The sequence below is a fragment of the Amphiura filiformis genome, chromosome 7, assembly GCF_039555335.1.
Source record: "Amphiura filiformis chromosome 7, Afil_fr2py, whole genome shotgun sequence".
Classification (NCBI taxonomy): domain Eukaryota; kingdom Metazoa; phylum Echinodermata; class Ophiuroidea; order Amphilepidida; family Amphiuridae; genus Amphiura; species Amphiura filiformis.
The window spans coordinates 17,081,905-17,107,845 of NC_092634.1; the positions used below are offsets into that span (position 1 = coordinate 17,081,905).

Below are 25,941 nucleotides of genomic sequence, written 5' to 3' on the forward strand. Positions count from 1 at the left end.
GACATTTTTCAGTAGATATCCACGAAAAAAGCTTATTTCCAGAATTTCAGTTGATTCCGATTTTGCGTTTGCGAGTTATGCATGATTATGTGTATTACACTGCTCCATAGACAATGTGTTGTAATTTCGTTCTGGTGCACCAGAACGAAATTCAAATTTTAACGATATTTTTGCTAAACGAATTAATCTGCAAGAAATATTTGGTACATAAACATTATGTAGCCAGAGGTATCCAGTGGTGTAAAAATCTCAACTTTTTTGGGAAAAGTGGGGAGATGAGGATGTGGATCACGAAATGCCCCTTTAATTAGTTTTATAGCAAAGATATCGTGAAATTTGAATTTCGTTCTGGTATAGGCCTACCAGAACGAAATTACAACGCATTGTCTATAGGCCTATATGGAGCAGTGTAATAGGCTACACATAGGCCTAATCATGCATAACTCGCAAACGCAAAATCGGACTGAAATTTGGGGAATAAGCTTTTGTGTGGATATCTACTGAAAAATGTCATAAAAGAGGATGCTAGGATCACGAAATACTCCTTTAAGTTATTTTAATAACAAAAAACAAAAACAAAATATATAAAAACATTCCTTTTTGATTTATTTTCTTCAAGTGAAAGAGGTCTGAAACCAAAAGTCATGCATAAATAGCCTATGTAGAAAAACCTTTTTTGGCCGAAAATTTTATAAGTGGCTGTATTTCTCAGTGAAGATGATAAAAGATAACAACAAAACCCCGTTCACTTGATGCATAACTAATCAGCCTATGTTCCAAACTTTAAAACAAGAGAATTGATCATGCCGCTTTTGGATTACCAAAAAGTCTTAGGCCTACAGGATGGGCTTATTTTTTTGGAACCGTTTAGTTATACCCCCTCGGAAATAAGAAATTTGTTAAAAATGAAGCCTCAATTGAAGCCATTTGGTGCATGCATATTTTTATACACTTTTTTTTAATGTTGTGCTCCATAGCCAGAATCCTTGGTTGAATTCACGCGTTTTATGTCGCCAACGGCTTGCCATCAATTATTACGTAATCCATAAACAAAACGCTGCGGCACCAGGCACCATCATGTGTAAACGCTGCACCGGGACGCTGGAGCTGATGCCTTGGTAAACTGCAACAATAGTGTAGTCGGGATTATGCACTTTCAGTTTCTCACGCGTTTGAACGGGAATTGGATTGCGTACTTTTTCGATGTCTAGTGAGCAAATTTCTTCAATATTTTGAGAAAATGATGTCAAATTTTCTATTCTATATTGTTTGGTAATAATGTCTTTTGCCAATAGTATGTTTAAAGTTGTAATTTTGTGTTTTTGATCGCAAAGATCGGATATTTTCGTTCCCGATTCGAATTCTGAACCCTTCGCAAGGGTGCCGATTTCGGCAGAACTTTGACGATAATTTTGCCTTTTGGACACTAAAATGCATTCGATCCTTAATTTTGTTTCAACCGAGTCTTAAATTAGCAAGCACAATAAGGTTGGTACCACTTTTATATACATTGATAAAATTTTAAAGATTTTGTTTCAAGTTTCTAACCGGCGCAAATCGTTAAGTGTGTATTTCCCATTGACATCCAAAATGGGAAATACGAGTCTGATGGACATAGGAACGGCGTCCATGAGACTCAGCGAGTCTAACAATAGTGCATAATAACTGCGATATAAAAGCATAGACAGTAAAAGATAAAAGCCATAAAAGCTAAAGTCGACACAACGGATGTTCTGCCCAGTCTGTCAGTCACACAATCATCAAGTTTTGATTATACCAGTACATGATAAACTTTTGTTGCAATACGGACGTAAACGTTCATGCGTTGGATAGTGGACGTGATACTGCCTACATCGGGGCGTTTATTTTGTGGTATATACTACTATTAGTAATAGTAAGCTGCTTATCAATACGAGGCAGGATTGTGTAATTTACCTTGAGAAATTAAGTGGCTTGAACCATACTAAAAATAGTATCTTTGACTTTGCTTGAACACAAAATGAGTGGAAATACGAATGGAAATGACAACCCAGATCACGGCCATGAGGGGCATCGTCATGCCCTGCGTCCGTCGGTATGGGGACCAGCATTGCTCAAAGATCCTCAGTTTAACAAGGTAGGTATACCTGTCCTGGTAGAGATATTGGTTCTGTGGGTAGTATGTATGTACAACCGGTTGCAACACCTGATCAGTTCTGGGACACTGTACCAGGACCTAGAAAAGGCATTGCATTTCAAAAGGGGCACTTCGTCCACTAGTGCAATTCGCAAAGTGCACTGACCGTATAAGTTGAGATTTCTAAATGGAGACAGGGGATGGAGACACTTGGCTGGGACCCGGGGGGGGCACTCAACTTTGGAAGTGACGGTATGTGCCTGTCAATAGGCCCCCTCTTTTGAAGTCGACTATACCCGATGACCCCCTTTTTTTAAAAGCCATACCCAATGACCCCCCTTTTTTAGTTTTTGAGTTGCGGCTACCCAATGACCCCCAATTTACTAGATTTTCTAGAAGAGCATCATCAAAATGCAACAAAATAATGCGAAACTTTCAAATTTAGCTCCATTTTTTCAAAATTATGCGAAACTTTCAAAATTTTGCTCCATTTTTCAAAATTTTCTACCCGATGACCCTTTTTTTGAAATCTTATACTCAATGACCCCCTTTTTCAAAATATTATACCCAATGACCCCCTTTTTATTTTGTTTGTACCCAAAATTTTCAGTCAATATGTTAAAAGGGAGTGTTCGTAGGGGAGCCCGGTGCAAAGTGGACCACGGGGCAAAATGAAACACCCCCATTAACATACGCATATGCTGCCCTCAATCTCCAAGCTCATGTATTTAGAACACGGCTAGGATCCAGCATTGTTTGTGATAGGGGGCGTTCAAGTGAGTCAGGTATGTGTGCTTTTTACAGAAAATGTCTGTTTTTCATAATGTTTAACTCAATAATTTATAGAAATATTATTATCTGCCCCGAAGTACTGTGCTTTTGTTGAATTACTTCGATAGTCATATTAATGATAGATGGGCTTAAGTCATACTCTATGCATGGTAACAGGGGTAGCATACATTAGCGTACATGATAGTGATGCATGTTCGAGAAATCTCACTTGGTCGGGGCAAAGTGGACTGGGGCAATGTGGATGGGGCAAAGTGGAACACCGGAAACAGACCCCACTCAGAACTATGCAATAGAAATTTATCCGGCCATAGTATGACTGATATACCAGGAGGTAGGCCCTAAGTGGTGTTGACAATGAAGACACAACTGAAGGGGGTGCATTTCTGCAATGCCCCCTCCATGTTTCACTCTACCACAGCCCAAATGAACCTGGGGCAAAGCGGAATGACCTTTTTCAAGTTCACACCATATAATACAACTGCATTTTTGATCAACTTTATTAATATCAAATTTGTTAGTTGCAGTCCTAAGGTAAAATATAAACCTTAAGTTTTGCCTTGCCTTGCTTCGTAATCCTGTTTGGGCTGGACAAAAAAAAAATTTGGTCCACTTTGCCCCGGACTCCCCACTTCATAATACTTTGGTGCTGGGCAAAATGTGGGGGGATACAAAAATTTTCAAGTTGCACAAGGGGGGGCAAAAAGTGTTGATTACTAAAGCAGGGGGGTCAAAAAGGTTTTTAACAAGAAAATACCAAAAGAAATACAAAATTTGTGTGCGCAACATTGTACCCGGGCATTGTACCAATCAGATCATGGGTAAAAGTAGTTTAAAAGACATTTTTGTTGCACGCTATGAGTGCACATTATCCCAATAAAGCCTTTTTGGAAGCTCAAAGACTTTACATGTACTGGACAGTAATAAGAAAATCCCACTGATAATACCGGGTCAAAATGATGAAACCAGCAATTTTTTTTGCCTTTGCCCCAAAATTTGTATTTTTCTCCCTGACCAAGAAAGCTGGCTAACTAGAAATGTTGTGGTTTTCAACGGGATGCCCCCACCATGGGGCGATTTAAATTCATAGAGATCTTAAAACAGCTAAATGTCAAACTATCAGAGTGGTAAACAAACAAATAGTCACATAAATAAGGTTAAAATAATGTAGGGAATAATGGTATTTTACAAGTTGACCTCAAATGACCTTTTGACCTCAGTATATGACCTTTAACATTGATAACACCAATAGATGAGGGTACCCCACAGAATTAAAACCAGAGAACCAGGACTCGACCGCCTTCTTGATACAGGCATGGAGCAAAAATTGGGGGTATTCGGTTTCCCTCGGAATGCGCTCGAGGCATTCGTTGTCATGCAAGCGCGACATGGATGATGGGTGCATTTGAGAGACGCACTTGATGCGACCAGCACGCGAGTACCACAACGCTTCAGATGAGACGCCGAATTGTTTTCATTCGTCTCCGCACACCGTCGGCAAGGACCGAATACCCCAATTTTCTCCCCATATAGCTGACGGCGTGATTGTATGCGTGAAGGTATGGGAGTCCGGTTCTCCTTCTCTAATTCTGTGGGGTATCCATAATGCAGCTATGACCCAAGTTTGGTTGCCATAGGATCTGGAATAGTTAATATGAGACCAAATTTTAATTTATAAGTTGACCTCAAATGACCTTTGACCTTGGTTATGTGACCTTTGATACCACCAATACACAAAGGTAGTCAGGTACCTATATAAAACAGAACATTTTGAGATCTTGAATACTAAAACCAAACCCTTGTTCACTCGGCCCCCACACATGTGTGGGGCTTATGTTGTTATGCTTGGCTATCCGGGCTGAGCTCAAATGCAATAACCGATCATCTTCATTATTATGTTTTCAGGGTTATTAGGAGTTAAGAAAACCTAATAATGATAATATTGGATGGCTTATTTCGCATGATACCATAACATATCGGATTTGTCATACAAATATCGAACTCGCCGTTGGCTCGTCCGATATTTTTATGACTCATCCGATATGTTATGGTATATCATACTCAGCCATCCAATATTATATCAAACTTGGTTTGGTGATTGGATATGGTAGCCTGATGTGCTGTATAGTTTTGTGTCATGTTATTTCCATATTCTGAATATTCATGAGCTGATTTGCATATTTGTCTACATTTTCATTAATCCACTCTGCAGCTTAAAACACAATAACCAATCAACTTCAAACTTGGTATGGAGATTGGATATGGTAGCCTGATGTGCTGTATTGTTTTGTGTAATGTTATTTGCATATTTATGAATATTAATGAACTGATTTGCATATTGCATATTTTATTTGTAATTACAAGCCTTGTTTACACACCTATGTGTCGAGCCACCTTAATTACAAACCGCGTATTCTAGTTTTCTACATTTTATGTATAAAACAATTTTTTGATAAGGATTGTACCAAATCAACCTGGATCCATTGACAAACTGGAGTAGGCCCTAGGTGGGGTCCAAAGGTTTCATTATCACTTTATCAGTACATTTTGTAGGTTTGTAGCCTACTTTCAATACAACTTTACAAGGCATGTTTTACAAGCAAGCGCATTTCAAACAATTGCATCCAGAATAGGTATGGGACCCAAACCATCTGGTTCATTCAACCTTGCAAACTAAGTTACAGCAATTATACTGTAAATTGTTTTTGCCTATTTTGAAATATTGTATTACCTTGCAAATTTACAGGGTGTCCCACAAAAAAGGAAGTTCCAACAATTTGTGATATTTTAAAACATTTTCACCAATCATTAAGCGTTGACATGTGAACAACACAAAATCTTTCAGCTATCAGTTGGAGAAAAAAACAGAGCTCATCTTTTGATATAACAGTTTTGAAGATATGATCTCTGATGTAATTAATGGTTGCAGATAAAGTAGCAATTTTCTGTGGCACCATACTAGTTGACCGTTAACTTGACTGGTAAAATGCATTTGTCTATGTCTTACCCCTGGTATCTGGTACGATAGCGAGTCAGCGACAGAAAGGAAAAAGAGGGCTATTAGGAGACTCAGGAAAAAGATGGAAGTACATTAGAAGGATTGAAGAAAGTAAACTGGATGCAGACACATGACAAAGCCGACTAAATATTAAATCTTTAATTAAATATTTCCTTCTTCAAGTTCATTCTTTGACCACCTCCCCCGACAACTCAAAGAAAAAAAGAAGTTCTGTTTAAATATGCACACTTTCGGTACTGCTAAAACACCTTGATTTGGTATAAAATAGTGTAAAATTGCAAATTTTTGTGCGCTTCCCGGGAAATAATCCCAATGTGTATGAACTGCAACTTTCACTTCAAAAAGTATGAAACTGAAAATGTATGCGCGCTTGCACGTATATATCCCAGCAAAATCGGCCCGGAATAAATATAAAAGCTCACTGGCTAATTTTTTTCTTTGCCCTCCCCATCAAAGGTTTTACAACTAGAATTTGCACAATAATAGTGTAAAAAAGTGCCACCAAATGCCTTCATTGGGCGGCTCATTTTGTACAATTTTCAAACGACTGAAGGGGGCACATCCCCCTCAGACACTACCCCTGTGTTGCACAAGCATGACAAGATACCCACTTCCGGATCATATTTAACAAACATTGTGTCCCCCCACGATCAACTTCCGATTGACGCCCTTGACCTATGCCCACTCAGCCTAAGCAAGCAGTAAGCAAATCAATCAATTGATAGCATGACTGATCAATAGTCAATCAAGCAGTCAAACAATTGATTGGTCAGTCGGCCAATTAATCAAGCAATAAATCAAGCAAGCAAGGTGCATTTTCCATTCTTGAACTGTCAGTGGTGGCGTATCGTCATATGGGCACGGGGGCAAAAGCCCCCCCCCCCCCCATCGATCTGAAATTTTAAAATCCCATAGGAAAATTGCCAAAAACGGCTTGTGCCCCCCCCATCATGGTCGTTGCCCCCCCCAATGTGATGACCCACGCTACGCCACTGTGAACTGTAGTTATCATGTGCTCTTTCTCCATCTATAACACAGGGCACAGCATTCAGTTTACGTGAGCGCCAGGCCCTGGGCATTCATGGCCTGCTACCTCCAGTGGTCAGCACACCTGAAATTCAAGAGCAGAGACAACTGAGGAACCTTAGGGGTCAACCTACTAATCTGGATAGATATGTTCATCTTATGGACTTACAGGTTTGTTTTAACTCATAATTTTAATTATTTCATTTTGCAGATTAATTGTATGTAGTACCTTGCACCATGTGCTCAGTGGATTCATCCGGGGGTCACTCCCATTGTGGCCTGTACACCATCCGCGATAATCAACTTTTGAAAAGCACCCTAAACAAGGATTTAACCTTTGGGTAAAACGATACCCTAAACAGGGATTTTATTCCTTCCATCAAATTTCATACCCTAAATTTCATTTCCACGTATTAGCAATTGCAATTTTGCTACCCTTTTTCCAATTTTTCATGTTTTTGACACCCTAAACACGATACTGGCGATCGTGCCTACCCACTAAAAACTACCCTTTTTACGCGTTTTTATTATCGCGGATGGTGTACAGGCCACAATGGGAGTGACCCCCCCCCCCGGGGGATTCATGTTTGGTTTGGGTAGGACATGTACCTTTGAGAATCTAAAAAAGGGGTCCCACCACTATTGCTCAATGAGAATTGGCCTATTCAGCATCTCTCTCTCTCTCTCTCTGAGTCAGATGGCGCAGGATATTGCGCTGCTGTGGTCTTCACAAGAGTACGCCATCTACTTCTATCAAAAGTCAAATGTGTTGCACCATTCATTCCGTGTGATTAAATGTTCTTCACATCATTTGTCCAAGATGTTGATGGACATCCCCTTCCACGATGGCCTTCCACCTTCCACGGCTCCCTGAAGAATATGCTTCTCAACTCCACCATCCTTTCTTACAATGTGGCCAAAGTAGCATACATCTACTTAAAAAGCCCTAATATTCTGTTATATTTTAAAAACAAAATGGCACTAATGGTTTGAATTTACTACATTTTGGCTATAATTAGGCAAAATTGGAATATTTGTCTAAAAACACTTGGACATTTTTGAAAGAAATTACTCATGGATCCACATATCACAAATTTTCATATATCAACTAAATTAATTTTGACTAAATATAAAATATAAGGAACATATAATGCATTTTATTTAGTCTAGTTCCAGGATGTGTTCCACATTATATGTAGGTCTAAGGTAGAGTCCGAAGTTTACCGTTTTCTAAAATCCATTTTCCGTGTTGTAATCAGTGTTGTAAAATTTGTAAATCTGTGTCATGAATAAAGCTTAAAAATGTATAAACAATGATATTATGTCACAATAAAGTGTTCAATATCGCGATCAATATGCTCTGATTGGAATATTCTCACGATAATAGGCCGACTATTACGATGTTTGGAGGGATATAGGGGGTTCATGCCTTGGTAATATTTATTTCGGTATTATTAAACAGTATTTTTATCATAAAAATTGACACACACAACTCATGATTGTTTTTAATATTTATTTCTCTTATCTTTTAACAATTTTTGTCACATCATACAAAAATGTCATTTTCCGTGTTGTACCTCCGATTCCGTGATTTTTTTCCGTTTTCCGTAAAACGGAAAACTTCGGACTCTAGTGTAAGGACACACTGTAGAGTGTATTGGGAGTATATACTTTCCTGTGGATGTCCAATTGTTCCCACTTTCCTGTGCATTGAAGGTCCAATGTTTACCTGGATGCCTATTACCTATTGCCCAGGACCTATTGGACCTCATTACTTTTTCAAAAGAGTGAATTTCACTCCAAAAGATTGAAATGTCCACTCTTTGGTAATATGATAAAATGGACAACTCTTTTGGAGTGGTCCTTTATATGGCTTCTTCTTACTACACCCCTTGATAATTTTGTGAATATTTTTGCATTTTTCTCAAAAAATAATAACACACTGGTAACAAAAGTTATACATATGGAATTTCAGTGACTCAAGACAGGTGGTACGTTTAATGATAAGAAAAGAGTCTTGAATCAGTGAAGTAATTGGATTCCTTGCCCTTATAATATACATAACTTTTATTACCAGTGTGTAGTTATTTTTTGAAAAAAATGCAAAATTAGTCACAAAATTGATCTGGGGGTGTACATGTAGTACCATCTTTTGGTTCATTCTGTTACATATGATTATAGAGTATAGAGGAAAATCATGTAATGATTGGTCTTTGGGCGACTAAACAGGTCATTACAAGAAAGGCTAGGTGCAGGGGAGGGGGGGGTGGGTTGCATACTGCAGTTACTGTCCGTTTTCCTATACACAATACACAGTGCTCTCACCATTGACGCGTGACCTCTACAAATGATGTACGTTGGAAGAATGGGCACTTGCCTAGTTAACATCACTGTGTGAAAAATAACCAGCAAATATTTTAGCTATTCTCCAAACTTCTAGCAAATATATTTCTCTAACATGACCTAAAATTACAGCTACGTTAGATGTTCAGAAATAGTCACACTTTTGTAAAATATGAGTGAGGGCAAGGCATAGCTAGCCAACTCCCCGTGTTAATTGAATGGAGATTTGACCGAAAATATTGGTATCGGACCGCTCACTTCCCGGTGGGGTCACTCCCTGGTAGGGGGGACACGTAGGACCGTTACCACAAGTACAAATTACCCCCTTTTACAGTCGATTTCAAGGACAAATCATGAAACTTTACCCAATTTTTTACTCCAAAACAAGGACAAAATGGTACTCTGAAACACCCCTATTTTTTAGATTCCGAGGACACATTTGTTATTTGGACCCTATTTCAACATTTCAAGGACGAGGCTTTTATGAATGTTTTTTTTTTCAGTAATTAACAGGCATCACAGAATTTCAGTACATGTAGTACCCCTTGCATATAAATTGGCTATTGCAAAATTTGCGCATGAATTTATGCTAAGGCTACATACGAAATAGAACCGAGAACAATATTGATCATGGTATGAGTACGAAGTAGGAAACCAAATTCAGCCTATTCCTTATCTGGTCAGCTATCCACGGGATCAGGAGCTGAAAATAATAAGAACCACTTTTTTTCAATTTCGTGGACAAAACACCTCTATTTTTTTCCAATTTCGCGGACAATTTTGTCCGCGGACAAGCCCTAAAATTACCCCTTTTTCTGCGATTTTGGTAACGATCGTGCGGTCAGTATTGCAAGTTGAGTGACCCCACCGGGGCTCACTTCTGAAGGATGCCACAAAAAAAACGGTACAAGCTACATTTTAACTATTCTAAATAGGTTCTAGAAAATATAGTTTTGTAACATGTCCTAAATTTTTAGCTAATTTAGATGTTTGGAGAGGGTCGCACTTTTGTGTTTTAGGAAGGATATGTAAACGACAGATAACACCAAGAATATGAAGAAATTATTTCCAAACCGTGTTAAGTCAACAATCATTATGTTGCTCATTTTCAAGAATGCTGGTTTACAAAAAGCACGCCATTGTCTCGTTTCGTGAACAAAGCCACACATACCATTGTTTCCTTTCGTTTCCTTTATAATCGGTTACCCAACTGAAGCTATGAATACCAGCTTTATTGCGATATCGCACATGAAATCAGACACTTGTGCACAACCAGAGAAGATCCGATTTAATCAGTTGAGCTGTTTCAATGAGTGTTATCTTGGTTTAATAGCTTTTAATGGGGTTAAGTCCTGCAAAGGTCGAGATGAATTCTACTGTAGACATGACTGCATCATGGTGGAGAAAGTAAATAGGACAAAATCAAGCAGAGAATCCATTATCTCCAGTAAGGAGTTATACCGTAGCCTTTTCAAAACTTGCACATGTCATCATTCATAATGGGAAGTGACATTTTGCAGGAAATTAAACAGTGGCTTCATAGGCTACATGCTTTTGTTAATTAAATGACCCTATTTTAAGGACACTGGCTTATGAGTTTCTGAGCAATTTCTTATGAGCAACAGTGTGATGCAAGTTCTGAGCAATTCCTTATGAGCAACAGTATAATTGAGGGATAGGAGAAGTATCTTCTGGAAAAGAAACTTCATGGTGCTTCGTGGGGGGGGGGTGCACTTGTCATTGAAAAGGATTCCGAACGTAGCATGAACTAGTTGAACTGGCAATGATCAATTTTGACATGGTGAATACACACCAATGTAATATTAAATTAGAGGTTTTGAGGCCATTGAGAAAATATGCACTATACTAATTATAAATTTATAAATTTAAAAATATAACTAAAAACCTGTTTTGTTTCATTTCTTGTTGTGTGCCAGGAACGTAATGAGAAGTTATTTTACCGAGTATTGTGCAATAATATGGAAGAGACAATGCCAATAGTATACACACCAACAGTAGGCCTGGCATGTCAGAAATACGGCTTCATCTATCGTAGACCGAGGGGGCTGTTTATTACTATACACGATATAGGTCATGTGGCTGAAATTATTGCTGCTTGGCCAGAACAAGATGTCAAGGTAAGTGTTTTTAAACCCCCTGAGCACTACCTGCTGATCTAACATTGCCTCTGATTGGTCACTTACATGATATCTTCACTTTAATCACCAATAAGAATGGAGCTTTGCAAATAATTCACCCTATTTTTTTTGTGTGGTGAAATTATTCTAACAATGTTGCTGATTGGTCCAATTGATAATGAAAACTTCTTTTTGGCTAATCAGCAGGTATTTCTCATGGGGTTAAGGCACGCGGCATTGTGTGAAATTCAGTGATTATTTTGGACTCAGTGCTGACTTCACCATCTAGCCAATCCAGGATGGTCAAAATATTGGGGCAGGGGAGTTGTTAGGACCCCAAAATTACTAAAAGTAGGCTCATTTTGCATGATTTTGCCAAAAAATATGGGCGGAGGATGGGGTAGGGGCAGTGTCCCAATCCACACTCTCAGAACATTGGTTAAAAATTTTAACCAACTTGGTTAAAATTTTAACCAACCATGTATTTACAGGTGAACAGCCCAACAGTTGGTTATATTGTTAACCAACCTGGGTTGGTTAACAATATAACCACAGGTTGGTTAAAAACATTGACCAACTACTGGTTAACATTACGGTAACCAACCAGTTGGGCAAAGCATGTTGGGGCGAAATGGGCAAAATATAACCAATAGTTGGTTAAACACTATGAATGGGAAGTTCATTTCATTGTTCATATTTTAACCAATTGAAGACATTTGAAGGTAGGAAATTATATTATAAACATTTTATCGGGTATAACACTTAGTTTAAGTGTGTGCGAGGCCAGACTCTGAGCAAGACTTACGAGGCTTTATCGGGACAGCTACCACCACGCGGTAAGCTTAAAGCATCGGTCTTGTGTCACAGTCTCGCCTCGCATACACTTAAACTAAGTGTTATACCCTATGAAATGATATACTTTATAATATAATTTCCTACCTTCAAATGTCTCAACAGATCTCGAAGACCCCGATCCACAGCTTTGCAGCAAGCCACTCATATCGGCCATCTTGTTTTCTGAAATGCATTTTTGCCCAACACAATGACCAATCACAGTTCGCAAAGGAACACCATGACCATGGTTGGGCAAAACCATACTTTGCCCAACTTTATTGGCGGAAAAGGATGTTTTTTACCAAGGTTGGTTAACTTTTAACCAACATTGTGTAAATACCATATTGACAGGTTTGACCAACCATGTATTAAACTGTTTTTTGCCCAACTTCAAGAATATTAACCATTGTTGGGCATTTTTTAACCAACTCTTTTCTGCCCATTCATTTTTTATCCAATGTTCTGAGAGTGCATGACATATTGTACAGGTTGCAAATTATATACATTGTAATGTTTTGTTAGAAAAATGAATAAATGATGACATCAAACAACCGTGACCTGTTGTTAATTGGCCAGTCTGAAATTTTACAAAGTGTCACAAAGATGTGGACCAGTGTAACAACTAACATTGAAAATTTACTATTTTGGATTTGAGTTTATTTAATGCACTGGAGTGAATGAGTGAGTCAAAGGATGTGTTCATAATCACCAGTGATCAGGGACTTTTTCACACCAAGATGGGACATCAGACAAATTGGTGATGTCTGTGGTTTTACAAAAAAGTCCATGATTGGAGCTATATGCTACATAACCCTCTAATCTGAAAATCTGAACAGGGGACACCATGGGGCAGTATTGATGACCTCAAGTTGTCAAGAAAAGGGAGCGAATGAAAAAAAAGTCTCAAAAATCTGCCATTTTAGTTCCGGTGTCAGCTATGTGCTGTGCTTCATTGTGTGTCCAATGATGTCACACAAAACAAGTAGGGGTGAGTGAGTGAGGAATGAGGAGGTGAATGGGTATGTTTGTAATCACTGGCAATTGGGGAGTTTTGTGTGCCTTTTTCCAACCAAGAGGGACATCAGAACAACCGGGACATCCTCGGTTGAACAAAAAGTCCCTGGTTGGAGCTACTTATACCAGCATACCAGTCTATCTTACGAATAGAGACAAATGCAAATTACAAAGCACTGGAATTAAAATGATTAAAAGACATAACTCATTACTATACTTTTTCACAGGCTGTAGTTGTTACCGATGGTGAACGCATATTAGGACTCGGGGATCTTGGCTGTGCCGGCATGGGCATACCAGTGGGGAAACTAGCCTTGTACACAGCCATTGCAGGAGTGAAGCCACAGCAATGCTTACCTGTCATGTTGGATGTAGGAACAGACAACCAGGTATGTATTCACACATCAGGAGCATTTAGGGGCTATCATTTTTTTCTTTGGAAGGGGATCCCATATACTGGGGGTTATAATTTTTTTGCCAAAACAGCGGGTCCCAATTTTATTGATGCCAACTTTTTGTAAATTTGGGACCCCCCTTCCGAAGAAAATGATAGCCCCCTTAACCAAACATTATACTGCCCTTCCAGAGAAATATTTTCAGGTGAAATTGGGACTGGATAAAAATGAATCCCAAGGGGAGGTGGTGTGGTTTGGGTAGGGATGTGTCTCAGAGAATCTGAAAGTGGGCTCATATTTATATCAATTTTCCAAGAAAATTAGACTCAGTTTCATACCTAATGGTCAGTTTTGGAAATCCACACATGAGCATTAGGGATATAAATCCTGATTTCAGGAAATTTTCCTTGGATCTTCACTGTACAAAATATAGGGAAATGCATGTTTTCAGTGATTGTTTATGTCAGTGATTGTTTTCATCCTTGGAGCATGATATCCACCCCCAGGCCGGAATACTATGGACTATGTAATTCTCATTTGTTGTTCGAAGCAAACTCCTGGTCAGTAAGAATATTTGTTTACATAGAGGTAACAATCAGCATCCAAAAAGGGCTGATTTGACCAACAAAATTTCATTGCATCCATCCCGATTTTTTTAAGGGGTCAGTATGTCCCCTGGTTATGGCCCTGCTACATACATGCTCATTTTTAAAATTCAGTTTTCATGTGTTGCAAAAATTAAAAACCCTACTATGCACATACAATTCTATGTACAATTGAAACAGGTCAAATATTTTAATGATCAATAAATCTAAAAATTTATCAGTCTTTTTATGATCTATTTTTATGTTGTAATTGTCATATTAATTCAACCATGTGACTATGACATTTGATGTTTTTCATATTCTCAAACTATTATTAACATATTTGTTTTGGTCAAAAGTTGTTTTGAGACCAGCAATGATAAGTATTTTGAGCTGAGATCATTTATTGCTTCAATTAATTAAGTTAGACTAAACTTTCGTAAACAGATGCATCGGTAGGATTGTAGATCAAATTGTTTTGATTTTAGTGTGACAAATCCAATAAATATACTCGCTGACTTGAGCTTTCGCTATCCAGGCTGATGGCTTGATCACAAGTGATCTGGTCCACTGCATTTCCCGCGGTGTTTGGATGCACTCTCACTCCTCGGGATCAAAGTTTGTTTTAGCAATGTATCATATACATGACTCAGAGAGAAAGAGACGTCATCGCGGTTGATTGCATTAGCCCCCTTCTTGCGGATCTGGATTGATTCTCTGATTCTTCTTGATACAGCATTTGAGTCTTTGTCTAGTATGCTGCCCCCTCCCAATTGATGACATGATTTTCCTGGGCGAAGTGATCTGTGATCGCCGACTTATGTTGTTCAGATGTTGACGCTTTTCTATTTGCTCTGGTGAACTTTGTGTCTTTGACCGTTTCAGAGTCTTTTTGATGTTCTTTTAGACGGATGCCAAATTGCCTTCCTGTTTCTCCCACATACATTTGTACGACTTATCACAGCCTTTGCAGGGGATTTCGTATACTGCGTCACTGGTTTCTAAGATGACGCAAAGGCTGTGATAAGTCATATATGTGGGAGAAACAGGAAGGCAAATGGAGAATGAAGCAAAAACCTGTATTTCTGTTCAGATTTGAAATTTAATGGGTGTACTATCCCGTACATGTTTATTCCCAGACAATGCTAGACGATCCGTTATACTTGGGACTTAGACAAAGGCGGGACAGGACTGACAAATATGACGCCCTCGTTGATGAATTTATGAAAGCTGTGGTGGAGAGGTAAGAAATTATGTGATGTCCCTTATGTTAAAGGTGGGTGGTTCATTTGTAACACATGGTTTTATATCTGTCACTGAAGCTAACATTCCAAGTTAATTACTCTAGTGATTTGCATGCTATAAGCCAAAATGTGTATTCTGTGGCCCATAGCTACAACAGTATGACTTCCGGAGTGGTTACCACCTAAGGCCTAAAAAAATTGTTTGATTGGCGTAAACCGGCTGACCCTAAAGTAGGCCTGACCCTAGACTTTTTCTTATTTAAAATTTTTAAAAAAGAAGAAGAAAATTTCCAAGGCCTTTATCATACGCAATTTACAGTTTAAAAAACATGTTTAAAAAAAAAAAGAAGAAATGCCTACCGACCTACCCTAATTTTGTTTTTATGTTACGCCAATCAAACAATTTTTTTAGGCCTAAATACCATATTATTGTTCATACTGCCTAATCAAAACATAATTCAGGTGTAAAACTTTGCTGTGGTTATGAGAAAACTATGAGTTTCACCTGATACCAAAATTGGTATTTTGATGGGATAAAGTAGAAGGATGAGGCTGTCAATGAGGTCACACACACCTTTAATTGGCAATACTACTTACAATTCAAGAACAATACAGCACTATTTATTTTGAAATGATGAATGAATGAATCATATGAAAAGGTTTGACTACACAGAAATTTCCAAGCGCAGCGAGTCTAGACTGTGTTTTACTACATGGTTGAGTGCATTGCATCATAAGAGCTGTGTGAGACTTAGTGGAAAATAGAAATCAATGTTTATAGCAAGGCGAATGTGGTAAATCTGTTGAAAACAACCTATCCCAGAACAATTTTTGACCAAAATGTAGGTTTTAAAAGTCAAAACCTCAAGTGTTCCTCACAATAGTTTTCAAATTTTATGTCATTAAATGAAAGAGCACAGTTTTATTGTCCATTACTAGCCTCATTTTAATGAGCAATGGCCATTCTCTTTTAATTGCAAATCTTGTGCAAAAAGTTACTATTTTCGCCTGTTTTGTCATACGGTTGTAAATTCAATGAACTTTGTTTACAAATTGATATGTTACAAAATCCTATGTCAAATGAAGCATAGCTTAATCCCAATTTAATCCTTTAATTTGATATAACTTAAAGTAAAAGTTAATTAAATTTACTTCTTAGAGGAAAGGTGCATGGGTTCGGGGATGTACCTAAACAAATTTAAAGTTTTTGTTCATATTGTATCTCTCCCTTTTCAGATATGGACAGAACTGCCTGATTCAATTTGAGGATTTTGGCAATAGGAATGCATTTAGATTGCTGGAGAAATATCGCAACAAGTATTGTACATTCAATGATGATATACAAGGTAAGCTACGACTCTGACTGTGAAACTTGGGCCAGCCAAGTTTGCACACTATGGATTAAAAAAAACGTGAATTACAAATTTGTACATTTACACACATTGTGGCTGCCATCGAGGGTGCTGACGAATGCTGGATGCATACATGTACAAAGTTGAAATACCTGAGAATCATGTGTGATGGTTATCCTATAGCACGGCTGGTAGTAACATTTAAGTAGCTTGCTTTTGAATATCCTACACACTGTGTGTATAGAGCAAGGATTAGGGTTAGGTGTGTAGTGTAATTATTGGTATGTTAGGCCTGGATGTGTGAGTTTTGAGAAGAAATACCAAAGAAAAATCAATTATGTCAGATTCCTCAAAATTGTTTTTCTCCATTTTAGATTCTTTATCTTTGGTTTTATATAAACTAGCGGTCACCTGTCTTTCGCGGTTCGTAAATAAATGCAATTTTACAAATGCATCACCACACTCCGAGTTTTTATTGCGAACAATTTTACCAACTCCCTAATTTATTACCGATTGATCAGTCGTTTCATTTAATTCATTTTAATCAACTTCTTCTTTGTTACCCCCCCATGTTGTCCCCTATCCTCCTGTTCTTTCCACTGCTCCCCCTTTAGCTCACATCCCTCTTCTCCCTCTTATCCTCTCTGCCTCTTATCTGTACCTAGTATCATGGTTTTAGTACTTCTTCCTAGTCAACTGCTAAAAAATAAGTTGGTCCAATACTCAAAAAATTTATAATGGCTATTAATTTGTATTTTTGCCATGCTTGCAAAGTATGATGGTCACCCATGCATCGCGGATTGTTAAATAATATCGGCATCCCATGCACTCTCCTCACTCATTTTGATTTTCCTGTGTTTATTATTCCCACTTGCTTTAGAGGCAACGTGTTGATACGCGATGTCGCGAGATTACGCGAACTAAATGATACGCGTTTTTTGTTTTGTTAGACGCGATGTAGTTGTTAGGCAGACATAGTATCTGATGCTCACTAATTTGAGGTCCCTGGATATTTTTTTAAGGTATTTTTGCTCATTTTTAGACTTTAATCACTAATATTGAAAAAAATGAGGTGAATATGCAGCGTAACTCAGTGAATGACTAGGTTTGCAAAAGTGAAATTTGCAGTTTTTATCACGAAAAGTTTTGCAACTCGTTAATTTATTATAGATGCTTCTATCTCCTTTTTTTCTTTGCTTTTTCTTGATATAATAATGACCTATTAGGTACTGCATCTGTTGCTGTAGCTGGAATCCTGACAAGTCTTAGAATCACTGGCAAGAAACTCTCAGACAATAAGTTCCTATTCCAAGGTGCAGGAGAGGTATGTATATGGCTGGATTAAAGGCCCTGACATTCACAGATTTTGTGTCTTCATTTTGTTACAGGTCGATAGTGTGAAGATTATTCCGAAAACCCAATAACTTAGTTATAAACCCCAATCCTTACCCTAACCTTAAACTACACCCTAACCCTGAGCCCTAATCCTAACCCTAACCCTAAACATAACTGTTACTAATCCTAACTCTGATCCTAACCCTATATCCCTAACACAAACCCTAATGCTAATCTTTACCTTATCCCTAATCCTAACCTAAAATGCCCTAAACCCTAACTTTAACCCTTTTTGACTGACCCTTCTGCCCAAGCTAATAGGTTGTTCTCTTTATTTTGACTTGATGGTAAATCCCCAATTTTACAAAACTGCATGTAAAGTTGCAAAAACAGGTTTGATGTGGTAGAAGGAAAAGTTTTTGTTGGGATCCCTCTGTATGATTTTCGTCTGCAATTCACACTGTGTATAAGTGACATTGTATTGTGCCTGTCTCTGCTAAGTTATTCTGATTCTAGAGGATTGGAAATAAAAGAACATGTAACATTGTGAAGAAGTACTTTTCAACAGTTTGTAAGCATGACATACATGTTTTTGACTTGTATCCATACAGGCAGCATTGGGTATTGCTGGCCTCCTTGTATCAGCCATGGAACAAGAAGGTTTGCCTGAAGCGGAAGCTAAGAAAAGAATTTGGCTGGTGGACTCCAAGGGACTCATAGTCAAGGTATGGTTTACCAAGGGAAATGGGGAAAGGGTTTGGTTAGGGTTAGGATTTAGTGTTTTGATGTTGAGTTTAGCTAGCATTAGAGTTGGGTGGCAGTCACTTTATTTTTAAATTGCACCAATATACAATTTTAATACAGTTAATGTAGGCCTATTTCTGGAGTGGTTAAAGTTTAGAATGAAGTTGTAGAAGGTGGTCGATCAATAAATTCTTCAATTGCAAGAGTTGATAACATGCACCCTGGAAGATAATCACAAATTAGGGAAAAGCATCAAATATAAATAACAGTAGACCCATTCCATGTCAACTCCAGGGATGTGCACCGCAGCACCTCTTCAATTTTTTTCTTTTTCTGTGTGGTGGTAGATATTAATGAGAAAGTAAAATACCGAAAATTTGAGCTTCGTGCTCTATTTCGTTTTCCCATGGCATCAATTTGAAATTTAGGGGTTTCAGCATAAAAAATGTGTCGTAACGCGAAAGACAACGTTTGGAGGTCCATAAATGTATAAAGGGAACCCTTTACAACTTTGAAAAGTATGTATCCTGGGAAACTTATTTGTGTAGAATTAAAATCTGGCATCAGAAAACTTGTAACTCCTTTGTATAGGGCCCTCAAAATGCAACTTCATCCATCCAGGACCAACTTTGGGGGTCAGAACTCCAAAAGTAAATATAATTTTATTGTCCATTTTTTGCCAGTCAGAGCCCTTTGGTAGGACATTACTCTTATCCAATATTGAGCCTATTAGAATACTTTTAGCTGAGATATTACCCATGCAAAACCCAATTGTACTGTGACATTTTTTGTACATTTTGACCCCCCTGAAAACCGATGTCAGACAATTTGATCCACCATCAACTTCAGGTATGTTGAAAATATGTCCTTGGACAACATTTCTGAGAGATATTGGCTTGGGGTCTCGATGGCTTCAACACATTAGTTAGGTTTGCATTCTAATAGACTTGTACATAAGTCCTTATACATGCGAAATCAAAAAGTACAACTCTATATGGAGTAGGCTAACCAAATGTGTTGGCCTCTGACTGGCAAAAAAATGGACAGTAAAATTATTTTTACTTTTGGAGTTCTGACCTCAAAGTTGGTCCTGGATGGATCAAGTTGCATTTTGAGGGCCCTATATCTTTTAAAGTAAAGGAGTTACAAGTTTTCTGATGCCAGATTTTAATTCTACACAAATAAGTTTCCCAGGATACATACTTTTCAAAGTTGTAAAGGGTTCCTTTATACATTTATGGACCTCCAAACGCTGCCTTTTCGCTACATTTACACATTTTTATGCTGAAACCCCTAAATTTCAAATTGATGCCACGGGAAAACGAAATAGAGTACGTAAGCTCAAATTTTTGGGATTTTACTTTCTCATTAATATCTACCACCACACAGAAAAAGAAAAAATTGAAGAGGTGCTAAGGTGCACATCCCTGGAGTTCACATGGAATGGGTCAGTAATACTATTTTCACAATCAATTTATGAAAAATATTTTCAGATGTTCCCATTGTTTACAATTTTCTAGGACCGGGCATCAGGCGGAATAACAGAACACAAGGCTCACTTTGCCAATGAGCATGAACACATCCCTGATCTAGCACAAGCAGTGAAGACATTGAAACCAACAGCCCTGATTGGTAAGTAACACAAGGCTCACTAATGAGCATGAACCGGCTGGGAATTACTATGTAGGCCTATGATAAGACCCTTCTTGTTCAAGCTCTTTCTATTGTAGAGACACCCCCATTTTAATTCCCATTTGGATTTATCAGTATTGGTCCGAGTATAGTCCCACCCGTTTTTTTATGTGAAAATTTTTCACAATTGGGGGTGGGATTATACTCAATTTCAAAAAAAATTTCAAGATATTTTGTATTTTAATATGAAAATTGATACTTTTTTTCATGTCATACTCTATTAATGATTTCAAAATGCATTCAAATTCAATGCATTTTGAAATCATTAATAAATATGACATGCATATAAATTATCAATTTTCATGTTAAAATACAAAATATCTTGAAATTTTTTTTTTTTTTTTTTTTTTTTTTTTAGGTCAACCATGAATGATCCTAGCATCTAGGTCTAGGTCCAGGGACACTCCAAAACCGAAAAAAACTTAATGAATTAGAGGTTAATAACTGCGCCGGTTATTTGGAGGGCATTGTGAAAAATCTAAACATTTTGCCTTTGGAACCGAGGAATATCCCGAGGCGCAGCCCCGAGGGATATTCCGAGGTCCAAAGCAAAATGTTTAGATTTTCACAATGCGTCGACATATAACCGATGCAAAGTTATTAACCTCATTCATAACCGTCACTTTGATCTTTTAACTTTACAAAATAACACAAAATTTTCCTCAAAAGTTTGTAAAATAAACAATTTTACATCTTCCCTTTCCCAAAATCGATCAGGCTAAAACAAAGCGACCAATAACAAAAGTGCGTATCAGAATCTGTGCAAATATGGTAGCGCATAATCCAAATCTGGCAGCCAGCGCAGCGCACAGTTCGTTGGACGCTGTCACGGCGCGCAGAAGTCAATTGTGTGCGACATTGGAACAATTACGCATTTTGCGGTCAATTGTGAGATATTAATGACCTCGATTTGCGTTAGCGTTTTCACAAATAATAAAATATGATTGGATCGACGATCGCGTTTATTAATGAGGTTATGAATAAACTTTAAAAAATTTTTTTTTTTTTTTTTACAATTTCTGAAATTTTTCGAAAAATGGGGGGTGGGATTATACTCGAGCATGGGACTATACTCGGACGAATACGGTACTTATTTCTGAAAAATGGTTGCTATTAAAAGGCAAAATTTGGCTCCATTTTAGTTCCGGAGACGCAATTTTATGTCATCAATACCTATTCCGGAGCCTTCATTTTTGACATTTTTGAGTATCCCTCCTGGAGCATGAAGACAGCCCTGAACTAGCACAAGTAGTAAAGAATTGAATTTTTTTTAATGTTTATAGTACAGAAGATATTTTGACCCAACACATGGAAGTGACCCATATTTATCTTTTATAACAAAGCAAAAGGGCAGTTCTTTTATTTGGTTTTAGAAATCTAAATACATTTTCAAAGCGTATCTGAAATTTTGATAAAAGTATGGCAGTTTCCTTGATAGTCCATATTTATTGAAACCCTAGCTCCGATTATTGTAAAAGAAAATGAAACAAATATCTTACATCATTAAATCAACATTGTTTGATGGATGTAGACAATATTTCATGTTTTGAGAAATATAAGAGAGACTTTTATTGTATACAGATTAGGATTTTCCCATTCACATACAATGACATTGCTGTCAATTAAATATATTGTGCAAGTAACTTAGTGCAAATTTAATGGTATATCAGATCAAAATAATTAAGTAAATGTAGATGATGATGATTGTTTTTAATCTCAACTCTATATGGGAAACCCATGGGGATTATATGTACTATAATTGTATGTATGTACTTTGTTGTCCTTTGTGCATAGATAATGAAAGTTTAATAATATCTGCAATCTCAAAAGAGGTCCTAAAAATGACAATGTTTTAATTAAAGAAATTATTATTGTATTGACAAGTGTATCTATCTAATAATAACCTTTTAAATGCTGCTCAGGTGCTGCTGCCATTGGTGGAGTTTTCACAGAAGAAATTTTGCGGGATATGGCATCTTTTAATGATAAACCTATCATCTTTGCATTGAGTAACCCTACAAGTAAAGCTGAGTGCACTGCTGAAGAGGCATACAAAGCTACTGATGTGAGTATTACTGTCAGTACTCTATGGGTTGCAAAAATGGAGGCAGTATTATACTGCACTAAAAAGATACAGGGGAGAGTGAGAGCAGAGAACATGTGGTAACATGCTGTCAGACCTTTGCTTATTACAACCCAATTACTACCCAGCAAAGACAAACTTTTTACAAATCTTTTGGTCAAATAATTTTTGTGTTTTGATGTCAATTTATATAAAGGTCATGAAAATGTTTTATATGAAAACATATATAAACTGAGCTCAAAAAGAAACTTATAATTTTTCACAAGGTCATATCTTGAAATCCTGTCCATCAAATTGAACCAAAATTACACACATATTTACTTCAATACTCTACTCTTAACACATGTCAGTAACCAAGCTGTTATCCAACTGACACAACAGCAAAATGCACTGACATGGGACAGCTTCCTGGACCACATTCACAGCCCAGCCCTGTTTCATGAAAAAAGTGTATGAAAAGCAGAAAGCAGGACCGTTTTATCATCTGTGCAAGGATCTTGTGTGCATTCTCACAGATTTTTTATCCTGGGTGCCAAATGTTGGGCTGTGAAAGTGAAGGAAGTCCAAGAAGCTGTCCCATGACAGTGCATTTTGCTGTTGTGTCAGTTGGACAACTGCTTGGTTACTTACATGTGTTTTGAGTAGAGTATTAAGGTAATCCTGTGTGTAATTTTGGTTCATTTTGATTGACAGTATTTTAAGATATGACCTTGTGATTCACAAGTTGTAAAAAATTATAAGTTTCTCTTTGAGGTCAGTTTATATACAACATCATTGTACAAAAGTAGTCAAAATCAGCCAACCCAACACTTGACCAATGAGATATCAGGATTACCTAATTAGTAAAACCATAGGTATAATAGTAATAACTAAATTTGTCATTGGGCCGAAAAAACCTCCTATGTGCTTGTGGCCCCTGAACATGTTTAGAACAAAACTGCCAACAGATTACATAGGAGGTTTTGCTTTAAACATGTTCAGGGACCAATGACACACAGGAGGCTTTTCCTGCCCAACAACATAATAATTTATTGATCATTCAGGAATTCAAATGGGAATTATAATATGGGCCAAGAAAAATATTCGGTGTCAAACTACATAATTTAATTGCATAGCAAATATTACTCTTGTGTATTATATATATAACTGTTATTTTTATTTCAGGGTAAAGCAGTATTTGCCAGTGGTAGTCCATTTGATCCTTACACAACCCCAGAAGGCAAGACCCTAGTGCCGGGTCAGGGTAACAACGCCTATGTGTTTCCAGGCGTGGCACTTGGAGTGACCCTCTTTGGTGTCAGGCATATTAGTGATGATATTTTCCTGGAAGCAGCAAAGGTGAGAATTTAGAAATATCTTCAAAAATGTTGCTGGTGCGAAACCATGCGATCCAAAGAATAAAGGTGTATGAAGAAAAATAATTAGTTTACCTCTTCTGGTTGAATTCAGTATTATGCCCACAGGACAAAAATAATCACATGAGACTAGTGCCCACAAAATCAGATGAAAGTTGCAAATATTTATATGTATGTAGGTTATGGCTATAGATTCATAATTTTGGATCATAAGCTTTAAAATGATATATAACTTGCCAGGATTGCTCCCTCACCTGGTGTTCAAAATAGTCAATAATATCAAAGAAGAATTCTTTTGTTTCCTATTGTTTTCTGGCATGTTCAATGAGCCATATCTCCTTTTCTTTCCTGACAACTCATTATGTGAGAACCGGTCTCATATGTGCAATGTAAAATCTTCTCAAAATTCAAAACCAAATGTCATCCTCCATAAATAAATGACACTGATTTCATAGGGTTAATTCCCAATGTGATCAACAGAGGTAATGTATAATATTTTGAATAAACCATGTATATATATATATATTTCTTGGTTTGTGTAATTGGAGACACACTTGGGTCCTGATGGGACCAGGCTCTAACAAAATGCTCAAGCCAGGTTAAAAAGCCTATATGCTGGCCTGTATGGAAAGAAAAGAGAAACATATTGTAAGATAAAGATCCAGGAAATCATGAAGGCCACATACCCCCCCCCAAGTCATTTAAACAATTTTACTCTCAGCCTCTGGGTCTAGAGAAAGGAAATTCTTCATTTAATCTCAATTGTATAAGTATAGAAAATATATTCAACCCACAGAGGAGAAAGAAACAGAGCGCGTACAACCAGTCAAAGTCCCCGTGTATTGTATGGTGTAAGTTCTCGCATATTCATGAGGGCCGATTGTTCGATCCTGCCGTGTCAAACAATCACGCCAGCGCTGCGTGCCTACGCGATAGAGCGTTGTGTGCTTTCGCGATTACGCAATAGACCATGAAAATACGCGGTAATTGCGTAGCAATCTCGCCTGTCGCATTTCAAGGAACAATCGGCCCTCATTATCGGATGAGGCGGAGACTTTGACTGATGGTACGCGGTCTGTTATCTCTTTCGTCCATGATTCAACCATAATATCTCAACACATTCTTTTACTTCAGGCCCTAGCAGACCTTGTCACTGAGGAGCATCTTGCAGAAGGGCGTGTCTATCCACCACTCCAGCAGGTACGGGAGGTCTCCGTCAAACTTGCCATACACACAGGGGAATATGCCTACGAGAAGAACATCGCTTCACTTTACCCCAAGCCTAGTAATATGGAAGAGTTTTATGCGCAGTAACATGTATGATTATAATTATGAGAGTTTTGAGCCTGAATTTTACGACTGGCCTTCACAGTAAACTAACTGGCATATACTAGTAGTTGTATATAAATTAGAAATGTATAATTACTGCCACAATTGCTGTAATGAATGATTGATTATTTGCCTATATTAATGTCTTTCCAAATAGTGACTAACATATTTATTTGTTAGTCCATCTTTTCACAGAGATTAGACCCAAAGAGTCTGGCCTCTGCCATGTTTGCATGTTGCTCTTTGAGGGCAAAAAAGTGTACCTTCTGATTATTTTGCCATGCACCGGGTAAACTTGGATATAAAGTACATGTTTGTTACATTTGTAAGAAGTAAAAGAAGTAAAGGGTGTAGCATTATCCTTTACACCCAAATAATGTGTCAAACCCATTAAACATTTTTTACTGCCGAGGACACATTATTTTGAAACTATTATGGTTCCCATGTGTGACAAACCTATGTGGCATGGATTTACCATAGCATTACTCATGGTTAATTCTGAGTCAGTACTCTTCGGGTCTAATCTCTTTGTATCTCATATACCTCAGA

The 25,941-nt window shown here is 37.6% G+C and overlaps 1 protein-coding gene across 1 annotated transcript; it reads left to right on the forward strand.

Moving 5' to 3' along the window:
- The first annotated feature begins 1,811 nt into the window (after positions 1–1,811).
- On the forward strand, positions 1,812–25,941 carry LOC140156819 (NADP-dependent malic enzyme-like). Its single transcript, XM_072179808.1, is given in 13 exon segments — positions 1,812–2,116; positions 6,963–7,121; positions 11,231–11,431; positions 13,507–13,668; positions 15,398–15,501; positions 16,739–16,848; positions 18,081–18,178; positions 18,801–18,914; positions 20,454–20,565; positions 22,548–22,690; positions 23,873–24,046; positions 25,198–25,362; positions 25,364–25,941. Coding segments are annotated over 13 exon segments (1,734 nt in total). The 5' UTR covers positions 1,812–1,999; the 3' UTR covers positions 25,439–25,941.